The sequence below is a fragment of the Penicillium expansum genome (assembly GCF_000769745.1).
Source record: "Penicillium expansum strain MD-8 chromosome Unknown contig277, whole genome shotgun sequence".
Taxonomy (NCBI): domain Eukaryota; kingdom Fungi; phylum Ascomycota; class Eurotiomycetes; order Eurotiales; family Aspergillaceae; genus Penicillium; species Penicillium expansum.
The window spans coordinates 178,130-195,607 of NW_015971414.1; the positions used below are offsets into that span (position 1 = coordinate 178,130).

At 49.9% G+C, this 17,478-nt stretch overlaps 6 protein-coding genes across 6 annotated transcripts; 4 read left to right on the forward strand and 2 right to left on the reverse strand.

Annotated features, from left to right (window-relative positions):
- Positions 1-22: 22 nt before the first annotated feature.
- On the forward strand, positions 23-1,395 carry PEX2_084400 (N-acetylglucosamine-6-phosphate deacetylase; the record flags this gene model as incomplete). Its single annotated transcript, XM_016745710.1, has 2 exons — positions 23-391; positions 481-1,395. 2 exons carry the CDS (start codon positions 23-25, stop codon positions 1,393-1,395), a joined length of 1,284 nt encoding a protein of 427 aa, XP_016595442.1.
- A 484-nt stretch (positions 1,396-1,879) lies between these two features.
- On the reverse strand, positions 1,880-3,563 carry PEX2_084410 (GMC family oxidoreductase; the record flags this gene model as incomplete). The annotated part of the gene is made up of 2 exons (XM_016745711.1): positions 1,880-3,261; positions 3,317-3,563. 2 exons carry the CDS (start codon positions 3,561-3,563, stop codon positions 1,880-1,882), a joined length of 1,629 nt encoding a protein of 542 aa, XP_016595443.1.
- A 931-nt stretch (positions 3,564-4,494) lies between these two features.
- Positions 4,495-6,050, forward strand: PEX2_084420 (betaine-aldehyde dehydrogenase; the record flags this gene model as incomplete). Its single annotated transcript, XM_016745712.1, has 2 exons — positions 4,495-4,976; positions 5,036-6,050. 2 exons carry the CDS (start codon positions 4,495-4,497, stop codon positions 6,048-6,050), a joined length of 1,497 nt encoding a protein of 498 aa, XP_016595444.1.
- A 538-nt stretch (positions 6,051-6,588) lies between these two features.
- PEX2_084430 (uncharacterized protein) lies at positions 6,589-7,857 on the reverse strand (the record flags this gene model as incomplete). Its single annotated transcript, XM_016745713.1, has 4 exons — positions 6,589-7,458; positions 7,511-7,659; positions 7,729-7,790; positions 7,838-7,857. The coding sequence occupies 4 exons, from the start codon at positions 7,855-7,857 to the stop codon at positions 6,589-6,591; spliced, it is 1,101 nt and encodes a 366-aa protein (XP_016595445.1).
- Positions 7,858-8,961: 1,104 nt separating this feature from the next.
- Positions 8,962-12,083, forward strand: PEX2_084440 (putative beta-N-acetylglucosaminidase; the record flags this gene model as incomplete). The annotated part of the gene is made up of 4 exons (XM_016745714.1): positions 8,962-9,011; positions 9,222-9,340; positions 9,404-11,916; positions 11,973-12,083. The coding sequence occupies 4 exons, from the start codon at positions 8,962-8,964 to the stop codon at positions 12,081-12,083; spliced, it is 2,793 nt and encodes a 930-aa protein (XP_016595446.1).
- Positions 12,084-15,324: 3,241 nt separating this feature from the next.
- Positions 15,325-17,197, forward strand: PEX2_084450 (p53-like transcription factor, DNA-binding; the record flags this gene model as incomplete). Its single annotated transcript, XM_016745715.1, has 2 exons — positions 15,325-15,473; positions 15,565-17,197. The coding sequence occupies 2 exons, from the start codon at positions 15,325-15,327 to the stop codon at positions 17,195-17,197; spliced, it is 1,782 nt and encodes a 593-aa protein (XP_016595447.1).
- Between the last annotated feature and the right edge of the window lie 281 nt (positions 17,198-17,478).

Sequence of the window (17,478 nt, forward strand, 5' to 3'; positions counted from 1 at the left end):
CTGATAACCATTTCCCCCTAAAATGCCGGGCAAGACTTCTACCCCGCGCATTACCAAGTTCACCAACTGCCGCCTGGTGTGTGGCTTGAACTTGGTCGAACAAGATCTCTGGATTGACTCTTTGACTGGAAAGATCCTGAAGGATCAAGAGGCTTTCTATGGATTGCACCTGTCTCCCGACGAAATCATCGACCTCGGCGGCCGTATCATTGCCCCAGGTATGATCGATGTCCAGTTGAATGGTGCTCATGGCTTTGATTTCTCCGTGCCCTGTGAGACCAAGGAGAAATACGATGAGGGTTTGCGCATGGTGAACCGTGGATTGGCCCGAACCGGTGTCACTTCCTACCTGCCGACGCTCGTGAGCTCTACCCCCGAGGTATACTGGAAGGTAAGCAAATCGTCAAGTGCCGCTCTAAATAACTTGAACTTCCCTCCAAAAAAATAACAGATAAAGGATATTAATCTTTATGCTTTTAGGTCCTCCCCTCTCTCGGACCAACCGCAGGAACCCATACGCCCCAAGACGGTGCTGAGTCACTAGGCGCACACGCCGAAGGCCCCTTCATCAGTCCCGGCCGCAACGGCATCCACAAGTCCGAAGTGCTACGCGCCGCGGAAACTTTCGATGACCTCATCTACTGCTATGGCGCCGACAACATGGGCAGCGCCAGCCCAATCAAGATGATCACAGCCGCTCCCGAAGTCGGCAACATGATGGCCCACATTCCCGAAATCGCCAAGCGCAACATCATCTACTCAATCGGCCACTCCGATGCAACCTACGAGCAGGCTGTTGCAGCCACACACAAGGGCGCCCGCATGATCACCCACCTATTTAACGCCATGCGGCCCTTCTACCACCGCAATCCAGGTGTCTTCGGTCTGCTGGGACAGAGTGAGCGGCGCAGGCCGTTCTACGGTGTTATCGCCGACGGCATTCATTTGCATCCCACTTCCATCAAGATCGCGTACAATGCGCACCCGGATGGGTTGATCTTGGTTACCGATGCGATGCGTCTGTGTGGTCTGCCTGACGGTGTCTATGACTGGACGAACGGGGAACGAATTGTCAAGACCGGTGCGCGGTTGACACTTGAGGGCTCTGATAAGATTGCTGGGTCATCAGCTACCCTTATCGAGTGTGTTAACAACTTCCGTCGTTGGTCGGGTGCGTCGACGGCTGTGGCTATCAATGCTGTCACTGCGGCGCCGGCACGTCTGCTTGGCTTGGAGGGTGTGAAGGGGTCGTTGGAAAGTGGTGCTGATGCCGATCTTATCGTGTTAGGCGAGAGTGAGGATCCCTTCACTGGGCCAGCCTTGACGGTTGATCAGGTGTGGAAGCTGGGTTCTAAGATCCATGATACCGACAAGGCTGCCACTTTCGCGGTATGAGGTTTCCGATGTTGGATGCGATCTGTTTCTTTTCGGGGTTCTTTAGTCTGCTATTCCAGTCATATGTGCAACAGCTCTTTCATCTTGGTTACAGGCGTTTGGAGGTTGTGGTTTTGCATTGAGCATAGAATGCAAGCGCATGGTCATAGCACCAGCTCCATCTTCAGTTCGAAGTGTTTTGTTTAGATTTCCAATTTCAAATGTTTCAAAAGAAAAAAAGAACCCCCTTTATTCTCGAATATCAAGTTTATCCAAAATCGATTGTATATGTGTCAGATAAATAAAAGATACAGGTCTGTCTCGCAGACGCTGGGGAGTACCAGACTCGGAAAGATGCCCGCATTCAATGGCGATCCTCCGCAACTCTGACGGAGCTGTGCGCCGCTCGCTCATATGCTATAATAAAACCAAAAAAAGATGACCCAAAATGAAGAAGTAACTTTTACATGCATATCAGATCTTTGACGCGTAATAAGCGCCTGCTTTACAGACGGGGCTGGTTGCGAGACCAACCGGCCTCGCCAGCAATCAGCTCGGCGGCACGCTCACCAATGGTCAGGACCGTCAGCATAGGGTTAATGCTAGGCATGTCAGGGAAGACGCCGGCATCGGCGATGCGAATGCCCTTCAGGCCGCGGACCTTCAGGGTGGGGTCCACAACCGCCATGGGGTCGGTGGCAACGTTGCCCATCTTAGTAGTACCAGCGGGGTGGTACACAGTGTGGGCGACACGACGGCCGTACTCCGACAGCTCCTCGTCAGTCTGCAACTTGGGGCCGGGGGCAACCTCGCGCTTGATCCATTCCTTGAAGGGAGACTGCTTGGCAATCTCACGAGCGGCCTTGAGACCCGCCACGATGGTGGCAGCGTCGTAGCCCTCGGGGTCAGTGAAGTAGCGGAAGTCCAGCGAGGGCTTCACGGAGGGGTCGGCGGATGTCAAGAAGAGACGACCGCGGGAGCGGGGGCGGGGAATGTTGGGGGTCATGCAGAAGGCGTTCACGGGCTCGTCGTAGCCGAGACGAGTGGTGTTCAGGGTGAACGGAATCTGGTAGCAGTGCATCATCACGTCGGCGATCTTGCCGTCGAATCCAGCAGCGTCAGGTAGCTCGCGGCGCAAGAAGATACCAGCGTCAGAGTCCATGGTGGTCATGTTATGATCCACGGGGCTGTTGAGCTCCCACATGATGATACTCTCGGGGTGGTCCAGCAGGTTCTCACCAACACCGGGGAGATCCTTCACAACGGGAATGCCGAGTGCGGACAGCTGCTCACGGGGACCAAGACCGGAGAGCATCATAAGGCGAGGGGTGTCGACAGCTCCGGCACAAAGAACGGTCTCCTTCTTGGCACGTAGGGTGTGCTTGACACCAGACTGCAGAGTAACATCAACGCCGGTTACAGTATCACCCTCAATATTAACCTTGCTAACCCAAGCGTTGGTGAGAATGGTCAAGTTAGGACGCTTCTCATCACCACGGAGAATAGGGTGAATGTAGGCGACACTGGCACTGCTGCGGCGACCGTCATCGGGGTTGTAGGAGATGTTGAAGAAGCCAACGCCCTCAGTCAGCTCACCGGTCTTGCGGATGTCATCGTTGAAGTTCTCAATGACAGGGATGTTCATGGCGCTAGAGCAGGCCTGGATCCAGTCCTTGCATAGCTGGTTACGGTGGCGGGCATGCACCGGTTGGATAGTGTTACGCAGGTTATCAATGATGCGGGTGAAGGTCTCGAAGTCCCAGCCCTTGCAACCCTTGGACACCCATTGGCGGCAATCATACTCGAAGGGACGGAAAGAGATGAGAGTGTTGTGACTAGAGCAACCACCCAGGACCTTGGCGCGGGAGTGACGGATATTACTGTTACCTGCGGGGATGGTCAGCACAAGCTTATTTAGGATTCGAGGGAAATAGTGTCTTACCCATGGGCTGCTCGGTGGTACCGTAGTCGTAGTCAAGCTCTCCTCCGAGTAGACTGAGCCATTCCTTCAGGTTCAGAACTCGGTCATCCATGAAATCACTGGGACCTCCCTCAATGACCAGAGTCCGCTTGTTAGGGAGGTACTCAGCCAGGCGTGCCGCGATCACACAGCCGGCGGTACCGCCGCCAACGACAATGTAGTCGTAGCTGTTAACATCGAGGGCGGGGAGCTCGTTAGTGGTGGCCATATTGAATATCGGGGGGGAATAGATAAAGTCCGATGTGGTGAGGAGAAAGGATTGGAGAGGGTTGGAGAAGATTGGAGAAAGAAGGGACCGCCTTTTTCTAAAAGAGAAATTTCAAGAAGGCTGTTTGGGGGGAGGGGGAGGTGGTCTGATCGGAGAAAGGCTTTGGATCCAATCTCTAGCGATTACCCAGCTTCATTCTCTTTTTCTCTTTTTTTTTCTTTTTTTTTTCTTTTTTCCGTTAGACTCGGCGAACCTTTGGGGGCTCTGAGTGGTGGCGATCACTAAGAAGTGGAGAGAAGTCAGCCATGGGGCGGATAATGAGGTCCGACCTTTAACGGTCATCCTTTATCGGCATACCTGTATATTCTAAAGTCAGATATGATATGAGAAAAGAGGATGGTCTGACCAGGATAGGAATTCCCCTTCCGATACTAGTTTCAAGAATATCTGTAGATAGAGATTGTACGTAAGTTTTCGGACTTCCCGAGGTCATGGGCTAAGATATGCCTTTCTCAGTATGAAATTCCCGGTGGGGACTTTCGAGCCATAGGGAGGAAGAAGTACAGGAATCTAGTTGAAGCTAAAAAGCTAACCCCCGCGCAGAAGGGGTGTATGGAGTACATATGTCCAGCCATCTTTCAGCCATCTTTCAGCCACCTTCAGCCGCTGACCGGATGGCGTACTTGGTACTTGGCTGTTACGTATTGATTATGCGTGGCAGTGGGGTACCCGGTACTTAGTTACTTAATCTTACTTTTGTCTTACTTAATCCAAAGATAAGCCATTTTCTTTTTTCTTTTTTTCTTTTTTCGGAGAAATAATTAGGCGGTGTGAATTATTCCCTATCACATCTCTTATCTTTTATTCCCATATTATACCCGTGGACCTTACGGAGTACTTAGGTTATTCATACATATCCAAACATATCATCATGTCCCTTTCCTTCCCACCTCGTCAGCTCTATTACAACGGCAAGGCCCAACCTGCGACCTCCGGCAAGTCATTCCAGACTATCAATCCCGCCACTGCAACTCCGTTGGCCGACATTCAAATTGCCTCCAACGCAGACGTCGATGCCGCTATCACTGCTGCCGATCATGCATTCCCCTCGTGGGCGCAGACCCCGCTAATTGCTCGTGCCCGAATTCTTCACAAGGCCGCTGCCCTGCTACGGGAACGGAACGATGAAATTGCACGCATCGAGACTTTGGACTCCGGCAAGGCCTTTACTGAGACTAGCACCGTCGACGTCACGACTGGCGCCGATGTTTTGGAGTACTATGCCAACTTCATTGGTGGCGGTGGTCTCAATGGCGAGACTACTCAGCTCCGCGAGGATGCCTGGGTATACACTAAGAAGGCCCCTCTGGGTGTGTGTGCCGGTATCGGTGCTTGGAACTACCCCATCCAGATGTAAGTTCTTCCTGCGTTTGCAACAGGGGAAACAGAAGCTGACTTAGATATTTTCTTAGTGCCCTCTGGAAATCCGCTGCCTGTTTGGCCGCCGGTAACACAATGGTCTATAAACCCAGCGAATACACCCCGCTTCATGGTCAGACCCTCGCAGAAATCTACACGGAGGCCGGCCTCCCCGACGGTGTTTTCAACGTGATCAACGGTGCCGGTGATGTCGGTGCCTACCTGACTGGCCACCCACTCATCGCCAAGGTATCCTTCACCGGCCAAGTGGCAACCGGTATGAAGGTCGCAGGCGCTGCCTCGGGCAGCATGAAATACGTGACCATGGAGCTGGGTGGCAAGAGCCCCCTGATTATTTGCCCAGACGCTGAGCTGGAGAGTGCCGTGAATGGTGCCATGATGGCCAACTTCTACAGCACAGGTCAGGTCTGCACCAACGGCACCCGGGTCTTCGTCCCACGTACCATGAAGGCTGCTTTCGAGAAGAGCCTGCTCGAGAAGATCCAATATGTGCGGGCTGGCCCGCTCTTTGACGAGCAGACCAACTTCGGTCCCCTCAGCTCCAAAGCCCACTATGACAAGGTTGTTGAATACATTCGCCATGGTATCGAGTCTGACCGCGCCACCCTACTCTGTGGTGGTGTCGAGAAGCCCTCGCTGCCCAAGGACCTGCAGGCCGGTTTCTGGGTCCAGCCGACCGTCTTCACCGACTGCAATGACTCCATGAGAATCGTTAAGGAGGAGATCTTCGGTCCCGTTATGTCCATCCTGTACTATGACACCGTCGAGGAGGCCGTGCAACGCGCTAACACCACCGAGCTTGGTCTCGCTGCTGGTGTCTTCACTAAGGACTTGAACCAGGCTCACCGCGTCATTGATCAGCTGCAGGCTGGTATTACCTGGGTGAACACGTGGGGCGAGAGCCCTGCTGAGATGGCCGTCGGTGGCTGGAAGAAGAGTGGTCTGGGCGTGGAGAACGGTCGTCGCGGTATTGAGGCTTGGCTGCAGAATAAAAGCACTCTGGTTGATATGAGCGGTGCCGTGGTCAGTGTCTTCGCCAAGCTATAATGTTAATATATCATGCAATGTACGACTCAAAAGCAAGGAGCATAAAATGTACAGAATATAGAACAATTTGAGTGCCACAGTTTAAACAAGCATTCTAGCTCTTCATCTTACTCATGTCACTCAGCATCTATATATATTTACCTACTGAAAGTCTAGAAAGGCATCGACAAGGTTCCAGCTCTCTTTATGTATACCTCCATACCAATTAACATCACGCTACGCAAGAACGTATGGATTTGAATAGTTGGATTAATTGTACACAGCCTGAATTATCCATAGCTAACATATTTCATAATATCACTTGACTCCTAGAAAACGCATCGCATCTATCAAGTCGGAAATAATCGAAATAACCCAGCGAAACTCCTTCGGAAACACCCATGGACCCTGTAAGCCAAAGCAGTAAAAGAGACCATGAAGATATGATTTGCAAAGACGGAACCCATATTTCCGTTCTTCCATAAAAAAAAACTCGAACCGAAAAGAAAAAAGAAAAAACACCGAATGAAGATGCCACAAATTTGAGAGGTATTCACCATTAGAGTGTGGTAATTCGAGTGCCCATGCGGTCAAATATAAGGTCGCTCTTCAACGCACCGTCGATACCGCCAATGGCCGAGTCGACCAGGCGTGAGGACATGCTGTCCGGGGTGAGCTCCTCTTCCTCCAGTGCGCGGCGTTGTAGCTCAGTGTTGATACGGAGATCCTTAGGCACCTTCTCGGGTGTGCCATCGGGGGTAGGCTGTTGGGACTTGGGCGCCTTAGTTGGAAGTGGGGCCGGGACGTAAGTCCGAGGACGGTAAACGAGAGCCGGACCCTGGGTGCGGGCATCGGTGCCAGCCTGCTCGATTGATTCGAAGTATCGCACGGTCTTGACCTTGAGTTCGAGAGTGGCGTCGCGATCGCAGACTATAAGCGGGTGCTGGTGCAGCTGCAGAGCGGAGAGTGTCCACATGTGGTTCACGCCGTCCTCCAGGCCCTTCTGCACGGCAAAGGCCTTGTGCGCCCCGGTGGCTACAATCACTACTTCCCGGGAATCCATGATAGTCTGAATACCAACAGTCATAGCCATGCGGGGCACCTTGTCTGTGTCGCCGCCAAAGAAGCGGGAGTTTGCCAAAATGGTGTCGTAGGCCAGTGTCTTGACGCGCGTGCGGCTGCTCAGTGAGGAGCCCGGCTCGTTGAACGCGATGTGGCCGTCGGGTCCGACGCCACCCAGGAAGAGCTCGATGCCACCATAACGGGCGATCCGTGCTTCGAACGATGCACACTCGGCTGCAAGATCGGTCGCGGTGCCGTCCAGAATGTTAATGTTCTGCGGTGGGATGTCCACATGGGAAAAGAAGTGCTTGTACATGAAGCTGTGGTAGGACTCGGGGTGATCGCGAGGCAGACCAACGTATTCATCCTGTATTCAGGAGTCAGTGGGTCGTTTTCTCTTGGATTGTTGTTGCGCATACCATGTTGAAAGTCACGACATTCTTGAAGGAGATCTCGCCGGCGCGATGACGCTGCACGAGGATCTTGTAGATGAGTTCAGGGCTGCTACCAGTAGGCACACCAAGCACGAATGGCTGCTCGGGGGTTGGATTGAACGACTTGATACGGCCTAAGGTAGAAGAGTTAGTCTCGGCATGGGTTTACGCGCATCAGCGCGAGGATCTGGGTTTCAGCTTACTGATAATGTAGTCTGCAATATACACAGACACTTCTGGAGGATCTTCTCTGATAATGACACGCCTATATTGAGATGCTAGCAGATTAGTATGGAGCGCAGAATGCGATACATAGAAGATGTCACGCACATAATTACGTCAGTGGATTGGAGTAGGGCTAAGAAGTATGGAAGAAGAAAAAAGGAAGGGAAGGAGAAATCTGGTATCTAAGGGAAAGAAAAGAGAACATTCAAGTAAAAGGGACCATATGGGTTACAATCTTGGTGGAGTGTACGACAGTGACAAAAGAGAACGTCGTATAGAGAGAAAGCCACGTGCAATATGGTTGCCCCCCCCCCCCCCCCCCCCCCCCCCCCCCCCCCCCCNATGACTGGACCTCAGATAGGGACTGGTTGACGTCGGGTTACCGCATGGATAAGGAAGACTGGTTTCTATCAAGGTCCACTCAGGTGTATTCCATGTGGCCCAACAATCCCAGAAGTGCGAAGATGCCGGAAAGAAAAACAAGGAAATAGGAATTATGATTGGACCGTTAAGCTCCATAGCACACATGGTAGTCTAAAGGTTCCATTTGAGAAGTGTAGGAGTTGCATCCGGTGATGTCGGTAAAAAGCTGGAGAGCATTGAGATATAGTGCCCAGTGCAACCCTGGCTGTAGGGTCGTAGCCGCCCCGGTATAGTATTGGTATTGGTATTGTATTGCACGTGACCGATGATTAGATCCGGATTACGGTTACATACAGATCACATGATTGCCATTTTGGGTGAATGATATTCATGGATGATCTTTAACTACTCCGTAGGTATTTTATATTTCTGTAGATGTACCTTGTATACTAAAATTTTACTTGCATCTAATTATAATTTTACAAGTATATAATATAATTATATACATAACTATACTGTACTCCGTTGTACTCCGTATATAATATAGAATATGCCAAGATATCCCGTGACCCCTACCAGCGGGGAACGCTGAGCTCCTATCTCCCTTATCTCTCTAGTCCCAATTCTTCCCCGACATTTGCGGCTCTGGGGGAAGAAAGACAAAGCTCCCGAGGTCCAATTTTTGACTCCTGTAACCCTTTTCCCCCTGTCACCTGACTACGCCCGCGTGCACTGGCTTCATATTTCTTACCTGTCAGACGTTTGCGGTGTCCACACCTTGGATCTCCCGACACTGCACCCTCTGCATCCTACCTTTCTGGGCCGCTGCAGGCATTCCTCCTCGGGCCATGGCCCGGAAAGAGGATATGCTACCCCCGAGCTGGGAGGACCTAGATAGGTATGTCGATCTCCTTCTTGGCTCATCCCCTATCGGCGTTAAGACTTCCCCCCCCCTCTCCCTTTACCCTCCCCCCCCCCTAAATCTACCTGTCGGGGTATCTCCCTTCACTGTGGAACCTAGTTATCAATCTGGGGATAAGGGTCTTTTAGACTATTTCCACTTTAGGAAATCTGAATCTGACACATCGAGCGCGCTGACATGGCACAGGCAGATGGGTCAGCTCTTTATGATGGGCTTTGATGGAACGTCGGTCAATCCACAGATTCGATCACTCATTGAGAATTATCACTTGGGTGCCGTGCTACTGTCTGCTAAAAATCTAAAATGTATCTTTTTTTTAAAGGGCCCTCCATCGCCAGTAACTTGGACAGTCACTGACGCGTTTATAGCGGCCGAGGATGCAACTAGATTGGTTCTGGAATTACAGACCATTGCGCGTGATGCAGGCCATCCCGTTCCGTTATTAATTGCCTTGGACCAGGAGAATGGTGGCGTCAACAGTTTATATGATGAGATATATATCCGCCAATTCCCTAGTACCATGGGCATTGCAGCCACGGGGTCCAAATCTTTAGCCCATGAGGTGGCTGTCGCGACAGCACATGAGCTCAAGGCCGTTGGGGTCAATTGGATCTTGGGACCCGTTTTGGATGTTTTGACCAATGTGCGCAATCAACCATTAGGCGTTCGTACCGCCGGCGATGATCCCCAAGAGGCGTCTCAATATGGTGTCCAGTTCATGAAGGGGTATCAAGAAGCAGGTTTAGTAACCTGTGGGAAACACTTTCCATCCTATGGTAATTTGGAATTTCTCGGCTCCCAGACAGATGTCCCAATTATTACGGAATCCCTGGAGCAACTCAGTCTAAGTGCACTTGTACCCTTTCGCAACGCTATAAGTCAGGGCCTGGACGCCATGATGGTGGGAGGTGTCTCATTGTCATCCGCTGGGATGAACGTGATGCACGCCTGTCTGAGTGATCAGGTGGTTGACGAGCTCTTGAGAAAAGATCTCCAGTTTCAAGGGGTCGTCGTTTCCGAATGCTTGGAAATGGAGGCGCTCACACATAACATTGGAGTAGGAGGTGGCACGGTGATGGCGAAGAACGCCGGCTGCGATGTCATCCTTTTATGTCGGTCATTCCCGGTCCAGCAAGAAGCCATCAACGGGTTGAAACTTGGCGTGGAGAACGGTATCATCGGCCGTCAGCGAATTGAACAATCGTTGCGCCGCGTTTTAGATTTGAAGGCACGGTGTACTTCGTGGGAACAGGCACTGAACCCTCCGGGGCTTTCTTTACTTACACAGATGCAACCATCGCATACCAACCTTTCCACCCGGGCCTACAACTCTTCTATCACAGTGATGAGAGATAAGAATAATTTACTTCCGTTGTCCAATGTGATCGAGGCAGACGAGGAACTTTTGCTTCTAACTCCGCTAGTCAAGCCACTCCCAACATCAGCGGTTTCTCTCTCGGTCGCAGAGTCTGCGCATGCGTCACTAGATCCATTATCTTCAGAACGCACTGCCTCAATTCTGAGTGGAGAGGGTGTCTTTAAAGAACTTGGACGATCACTCTCGCGGCAGAGAAATGGGCGCGTTTTGCACACCTCCTATACTTCCAATGGCGTGCGTCCCATCCACGAAGACCTCATCCAAAGAGCGAGTGCTGTAGTCGTTGTCACGGCAGATGCAAATCGCAATCTATATCAGCAAGGGTTCTCAAAACACGTCTCCATGGTCTGCCAATCGCAGTATACCTCATCTGGTGAACGTCGCGAGAGGCCATTGATTGTGGTGGCGGTTAGCTCGCCATATGATTTTGCCATGGATTCCTCGATCGGTACTTATATATGCACATATGACTTCACGGAAACAGCCCTTCAGGCATTGGTCAAGGTATTGTATGGCGACTTGACACCCTCAGCGGCCTTGCCCGGCTCCATCGGTCGAACGCAGAAGATTCATCAGTCTCGACAGCACTGGCTCGTCGAAAATTGGAACGAGGATCGCGATTCTTTCGCGTTAGATGCTCTGCTCGACACTATCCGTGCTGGCTATGCACTAGGCCAGCCGTCAGAACTTCTTGGAGCTACCGCTAGCAGCTTCTTGCTACGAAAGGAGGATATCGATGAAGCCCATTTCGTTGTCCGAAACAGTAGCACGCAAGCCCTCTATGGGTTCTGCGCGACCTACTTCTTTCGATCAACAGGTACTGGTGTGCTTGCATGTCTCATCGTGGACCCCTCTCGGAGGAAACTATCAATTGGGCATTCTCTCCACGGCCGCGCGATTCGGACTTTACTTCAACGCAGCGGGATGAAACGCTTCCAGCTAGGATCTCGATTACCAGGGATCTACCTTGGCATCCCGACCGTCAACCCTGTTGAGCGCAAGCGCCTGCGGCAGTGGTTCGCGAACATGGGGTGGAACACTGCGCTTTCGCGACCAGTGTGCAGCGTGATCCTGCGCAACTTATCGACATGGGTGCCGCCCGAAGGGCTCACTACAACCCTACAGAGTGCTGAGATCACATATGACCTCGTGTATGGCTGGGACTTTGCGCCCGCAATCCTCGATCACATTAAAACATATGCGCGGCAGGGTGTGGCCGACATCTACCGCATGGCTCTGGGTGGCGCGCCTAACTGCGGGATCATCCGGGCCAAGCGGCCCTCCGACGGGGCTATACTCGGGAGTATCGTGATCTACAATGAGCGATCTGCCTTGGCGGAGCACATGCCCGTGCTGCGCGCCACCCAAGCTTCTGTCGGAGGCATTTCGTCTCCGGTCATTTCTCCTTGCGGTGACGATTATTCCACGGTTATGCAGGGCCTGATCCTGCTAGCTATCAGGCAGATCCGGAAGTTGAGTGCCAATGCCGTGGTCATGGACTGTGTATGTTCTTCGTTTGTTCCTTCCCCCCCTCCCTCCTTTCCATCTAACAAATATAGGTTGACGGCGATGGCAACTTCGATAATCTCTCCACAATGGGCTTCACTATGCTACACAGCTTTGAGGAAGTGAACTGTGACGCAGCTACGTGGACGATGATGCATGCATAGTAGAAGAGATCAGACTTGATTCGATTCCGCTTTTCATTTTCTTTCTACCCTTTTCGGTTCTATTTTCCTCGCGTCTATGATATCCATATCGCATTGGGTTTGGCATTGATTTTATTCTATTTTCTTTTTTTTTTTTCCCAATTGGATCTGGTCCATTTTCTTTGTTTCACACGATCTGGTAACGGTTTCTCCCGAGGAGTTTCTTTTCACACATATTTTCATATTTTCATATTTTCTATTATTTGATTCATCGGGGGCACTCTTGAGGTAGGACAGAAAGTCTGTCCTGGCGTCATCTGGTCCAATGAAACAAATACTTCTATGATCACAGGGTTCCCACTGGCGATCCCACCGAGATATATATCTGTTATTATAGAAAAATGCAATTGTGAACGATTCAACGTGAATGTGTATCTTTTTTGATGTGGGGGATTTAGATTTGAATGAATCTCCAACAATCCATGGATTTATAACTATATCCCAGAAAACACCCGTGGATAATTATGTATACGTACACTCCATACTCCCGTACTTTTTTTCACCTAGTCCGTCGGCTTGAGTTCCACAGTTCCAAAGTGTGCAAGATTACGGAGTAATTAAGCCTGAAATATGAATTCTAATTACCTTTAGCTTTCAGAAGGCATCACAATTAAAGCCGAGATATTACTGGACCGGAGGTCCGTTGGAGCTTTGAAGGCTAAACTAGATTTACTGCACTTTGGACAATGCACTGGCACTTGTAACTTCAGGGTGGGTTTTATGGGGGAATTGGGGGAATTGTGGACTGGGAACGGAACTCCGCTTTGGCGCCGGAGGACAAAACACAAGCACCCACTTTTTTGGTCCAAAAAAAAAAGAAAAAAAGAAACAACCAGGGTCTATGGTATAGGTAGTATTTTGTCTTAGCCTTAGTCTTTTTTTTTAAATGTGACATTAGAAGTGAATGGGTATATAAAGAGGATTACTCTCTCTTTCTAGGTTGTTTTCGATATAGCAAACCAAAGAATCGAAAACCTCAAACAGGTTTCTCGGGCCTCGGGGTCTAACTTTGACCCGGGCCAATGCGTCTTATTGGTTCAGAGTTTGAACCAATTTAGTTTTCTGTTTGCGTTAAAAATCCCTCAGTTGTACAAGCGGAGCTTCTTTTTTTTTCTTTCTTTTTTCTTCTTTTTTTTTTGCAGAGCTGAACTGGGAGTCTTCTGTCTACATTCCTGGTCTACGATCCTAGGAATGTTATAGAGATATTCCCTAGGTACAGTGGTACTTACCCAGATTATATTACTACATCTGTATATATGTATGTGTAAAGCCTTCCGGGATCTCAGGCCCAAACCCAAATGTTCGGGACCGTTAGAAGAGCTTCCACCTGGGCAACATTAGAACCTTGGAATCCTTGGAATATTCCCTGGAACGAGGGACATCTAACCGTGGATGGCTCCCGTGGTCAGAACCTTGGTATACTTTGTAGGCTGCATCGGGAAAGGTGCCGGAAGAAGAATGAAAAGGGAAAAGCGAAGATCATGGTAATAATCAAATTGGGTAAATGCACTACCTAGGTAGACTCTTCATTGGTTCACATGCGAAAGGAAGCTTCTCTTTCTCTCGCCACTCAATCTCCTAGTTTCTTACCGTCTGACATCCCCCCTGGAGGCTGTATCTCCTTCCACAACGGATTTTATTTTATTTCATGAGATCTAGAGGATTTTCCTAAGGTTACCAAGAATTAAAGAAAAAAAAGAAAAAAAAGAGCACATGTCTTGTGGATAAGGAACTATGAACACTGCAAGAAAGTATATGAAGTATATGAGCTTGAACTTTGAACTTGCACTTTGTATGTAGATCCGCGGACATCGCCGGACCCGAGACTAAACATCTCAACTTCAAGGCTACCGAGGTACTTATCTGGAAATATTACATGCATGATAACATTGCAGATTGCAGAATGCAGAGTGCAGATTATTATTGCCGTTTTCAGTGGGGCGCTAATAACCAAAGTACAGGGTCCAGAATTGGGGGGCACCGCTTTCTGATTCAATGCGCCGCATATTCTGATTGGATATCGGTTGGCCCCTACAGCTGCAGGTCAGACGGTCGATGATGATCATCCTTGAGGCGAATGTGATCGCTTTGAGATGTAAGAATGGAATTATGTAGATTATATTGTAGGGTACATGTTTTGATTAAAATAGTGGAATACTAGAACACTGGAACAACTATAGACGATTATATATCCATTCAGACCTATACTGGGGACACAAAAAATGTATTAATCCCAATACTAACTCTAATATTATTATTAATATGTGGCGCTTTTAGGACGGTCGACCCGAAGCAGCAGTACCTTAATAGGCAGGTGGGTATGCATCGTTAAAGTGAAATTAATCTCAAATTATACAATAGACTATGAGTATCTGATGTTGTATGTGTATACGATATGGAGTACGAAGTACAATAATGGGATTTATTATTTAACAATATCAACTTGATCTTCAGGGCCCAGTGAAAGATGATTGCCGAGAGCCGGCGATCAAGTCTTACCCCATCGGTGCTGAGGGATTTGCATGTTTAATTGTTATTGGATATGATTGTTTGAGATACTCCGTACTACTCCGTATTCATGATTAACCGAAATGATTAATAGAAATATAATTAGATATTAGATATTAAATATTAAATATTAAATATTAAACATAAAACATAAATCATAAATCATTTTTTCTAAAAATCTATCACGTAGAAATCTATAAAATTAAAATTAAAGAGAAGCTGACTCAGCGCTGCGTTCGTTCTCCGCAAAAACCGCGGCTCCACTATTCCCCGAATCCGTTGATCGTTTGGGTGCAGGTCGAGATTCCTCTCTCTCTCTCTCTCTCCCTCCCCGGTGATTTGTTCTTTCTTTCTCTCCTCTCTAATACATCTTCTCCAATATCCTTTATACCCTTCGTACCCTTTATATCCACTATAATCTTGACATTTCCATTTCCGTCTCAAATGTCCTCTCCGCCTTCACTCCCGCCTTAGCCTATCTTTCCGCTCCGTTGCTTGCAGCATTCCCCAGGTCTTGTCTACTCATCCTTAGCTTCTCTTCGTCTGACCTCTCTCTCTCGCCCTTTTCCCTCTCTTCTTTAATCTACTTCTTTCCTCTCTTTCTCTCGGTTATCTTCATATAAGAGACAACTCTATAACTCTTCCTCCCCCACATCGTTCACGGGTGTGTCTCTGTATCGCATAAGCTTTCACTATGGAGGGCTTCGATACTATGGCGATGCCACCATACTTGGCCAGTCCATTGTCACTCGGGAACCTGCAGAGTACCGACTATCTCAATGCGATGTCTGGCCTAGATCTTCCAGATCACCGTTCCAACTTCGATTCCGAGACCTTTGTTAGGTGAGCGATTAGATCTCTAAGTGGGACGAGAGGGGTGGATCATCCACTCCGCTCGATTGTGGAATTGTGTTGCTAATGTGATATACAATAGTGAGGATCTTGCTAACTTCGCACCTCCTAATTTGTCACATCAACTGAGGCGTTTCTCTTCCGCATACGATGACCCTTTTACTGAGATGGTCCCGCCCTTTGACCCAGCGCCCCAGGAACAACCCCAGGACTCATCGATCGACCACAACAACAAGCTGTTAAGCTTCTCGCTACCGGTATATCACTTTACACTCCTCGACTATTCCATGCGCCGAACCTCCTTATCGGTGGCGGCGCAGTTGCACGGGATGTTCTTTCTCGCCGAGTCCCCCTATACAACGTCCCCTTCGGAAAATGCCCCGCCACAACAAGGTGCTGAGTTGACGTGTTATCGTCGCAATTTGTTCCAAATTACCGGTTCGGTAACTTTGCCCCGCGGGATGCGCTATATCATGACCGACCAAGGCGACCGAATTCCCATCCTCGCCCAGGAACTCACCGTGTCTGCCACAGAATCCGTGGAAGGAAACCCGGTGAAGATTATCTCGGTGCCATGGAAGACCCCCTCGGCGGCTGCCGCGAATTCTGGCACGGCGCTCGAGGAGAACAACCCTAGCACTGGAGCCAAGATCGAGAAGGAACCTCCTCCAATTCCCTTGGACATCATGGCGGGTCAGGATCTGGATTCGGACTACGCAACCTTCCCTATCGCTTGGAAACGTCTACAATTCCGTGTCGCGACCGCCAATAATGGTCGCCGAAAGGAGTTACAGCAACACTTCGTTGTCCGACTCAAGGTGGTCGCGACTTTATCCACTGGTGCGAAGATCCCCATCTCGGAGGTGCAGTCAGGTCCCGTCATCGTCCGTGGTCGCAGCCCACGCAACTTCCAGTCGCGCAAAGATCTCCCCCTGAGTGGAAGTGCTGCCGCTTCGCGAAAGAATGCCCAGGCCAACTCCTCGAATTCCGCCATGAACCGTACGCCAACAAGCGACTCCGTTCCGCGTCGTGCCAGCGTGACTCCAGCCAAGACAAAGCCAGCCGCCCAGAGCAGCTCTCCTGAAACAACGTCCGTGCCCCCGCCGAGCATTATGCAGCAAACCAAAGCAACACCAGATTGGACCCCCATCCCACAGTCCGCATCAAACAATGTCATGTCTCATGCCACAAAGTCTATGTTCCGTCATTCCAGCCCAGAGCAGCTTTCTCAGGCAACAGAATCACACCGCCGCGTCAGTTCCACAACAGCGGCCGCTGCACCCATCAATTTGTCATTGTTAGACGAGGAAGAAGCCGCTGACTCTAACCTCCACCTTGACCAAAAGATGGTATCCCCCTTCGCTGCCGAGTTGTCACATCATCGATCGCTGAGTCTCGACCAATCAGCTCCGCCTTCTAAGATGCGCAAGCTCTCTCATGCTGTCTCTCAAACTCCCTCGCGGAGCGTTGCTTCATCCATGCCGTTGATAGAAACTGCCAACCTGCCCCAGTCATTTGCATCATCGCTCCCCTTTCCGAATGAAAGCACTGATTTTCTCTACGAGTACTTCCCCCTCGGGATGGATGACTGGCAAGCCCCCGTCGATGCTGTCTACCGACCACATGTAGTGCATCACACTAACATGCCGGAGATGAAATTCGTGGCCTCCAGAGGCCGGAGCAAGCGATATTTTGCCGCTGAAGATGTGTTCTAAATTCCCTAGGACTGGGATGTTGAGCTAATAGCGTTGGGTGGTGTTTGTCTTTTCCTTCTCGCATCTGCATTGTCACTCTGGGATGGGGTGTTTCTTCACTTTTCACTTTTTTTTTACTGCTTCTTTAGACTTGGCTTTGTGTTTGTCCATAAAACACAAAGTACAAAATATGGTTGGTTCCAAGCTAACATGCCGAATGTGTTACTGATATTGATGCTCATGGGGGGAGGGGACATGGATGGTTTCAAGGGTTTGATTCTCATGCGTTCAAATCGTGCAAG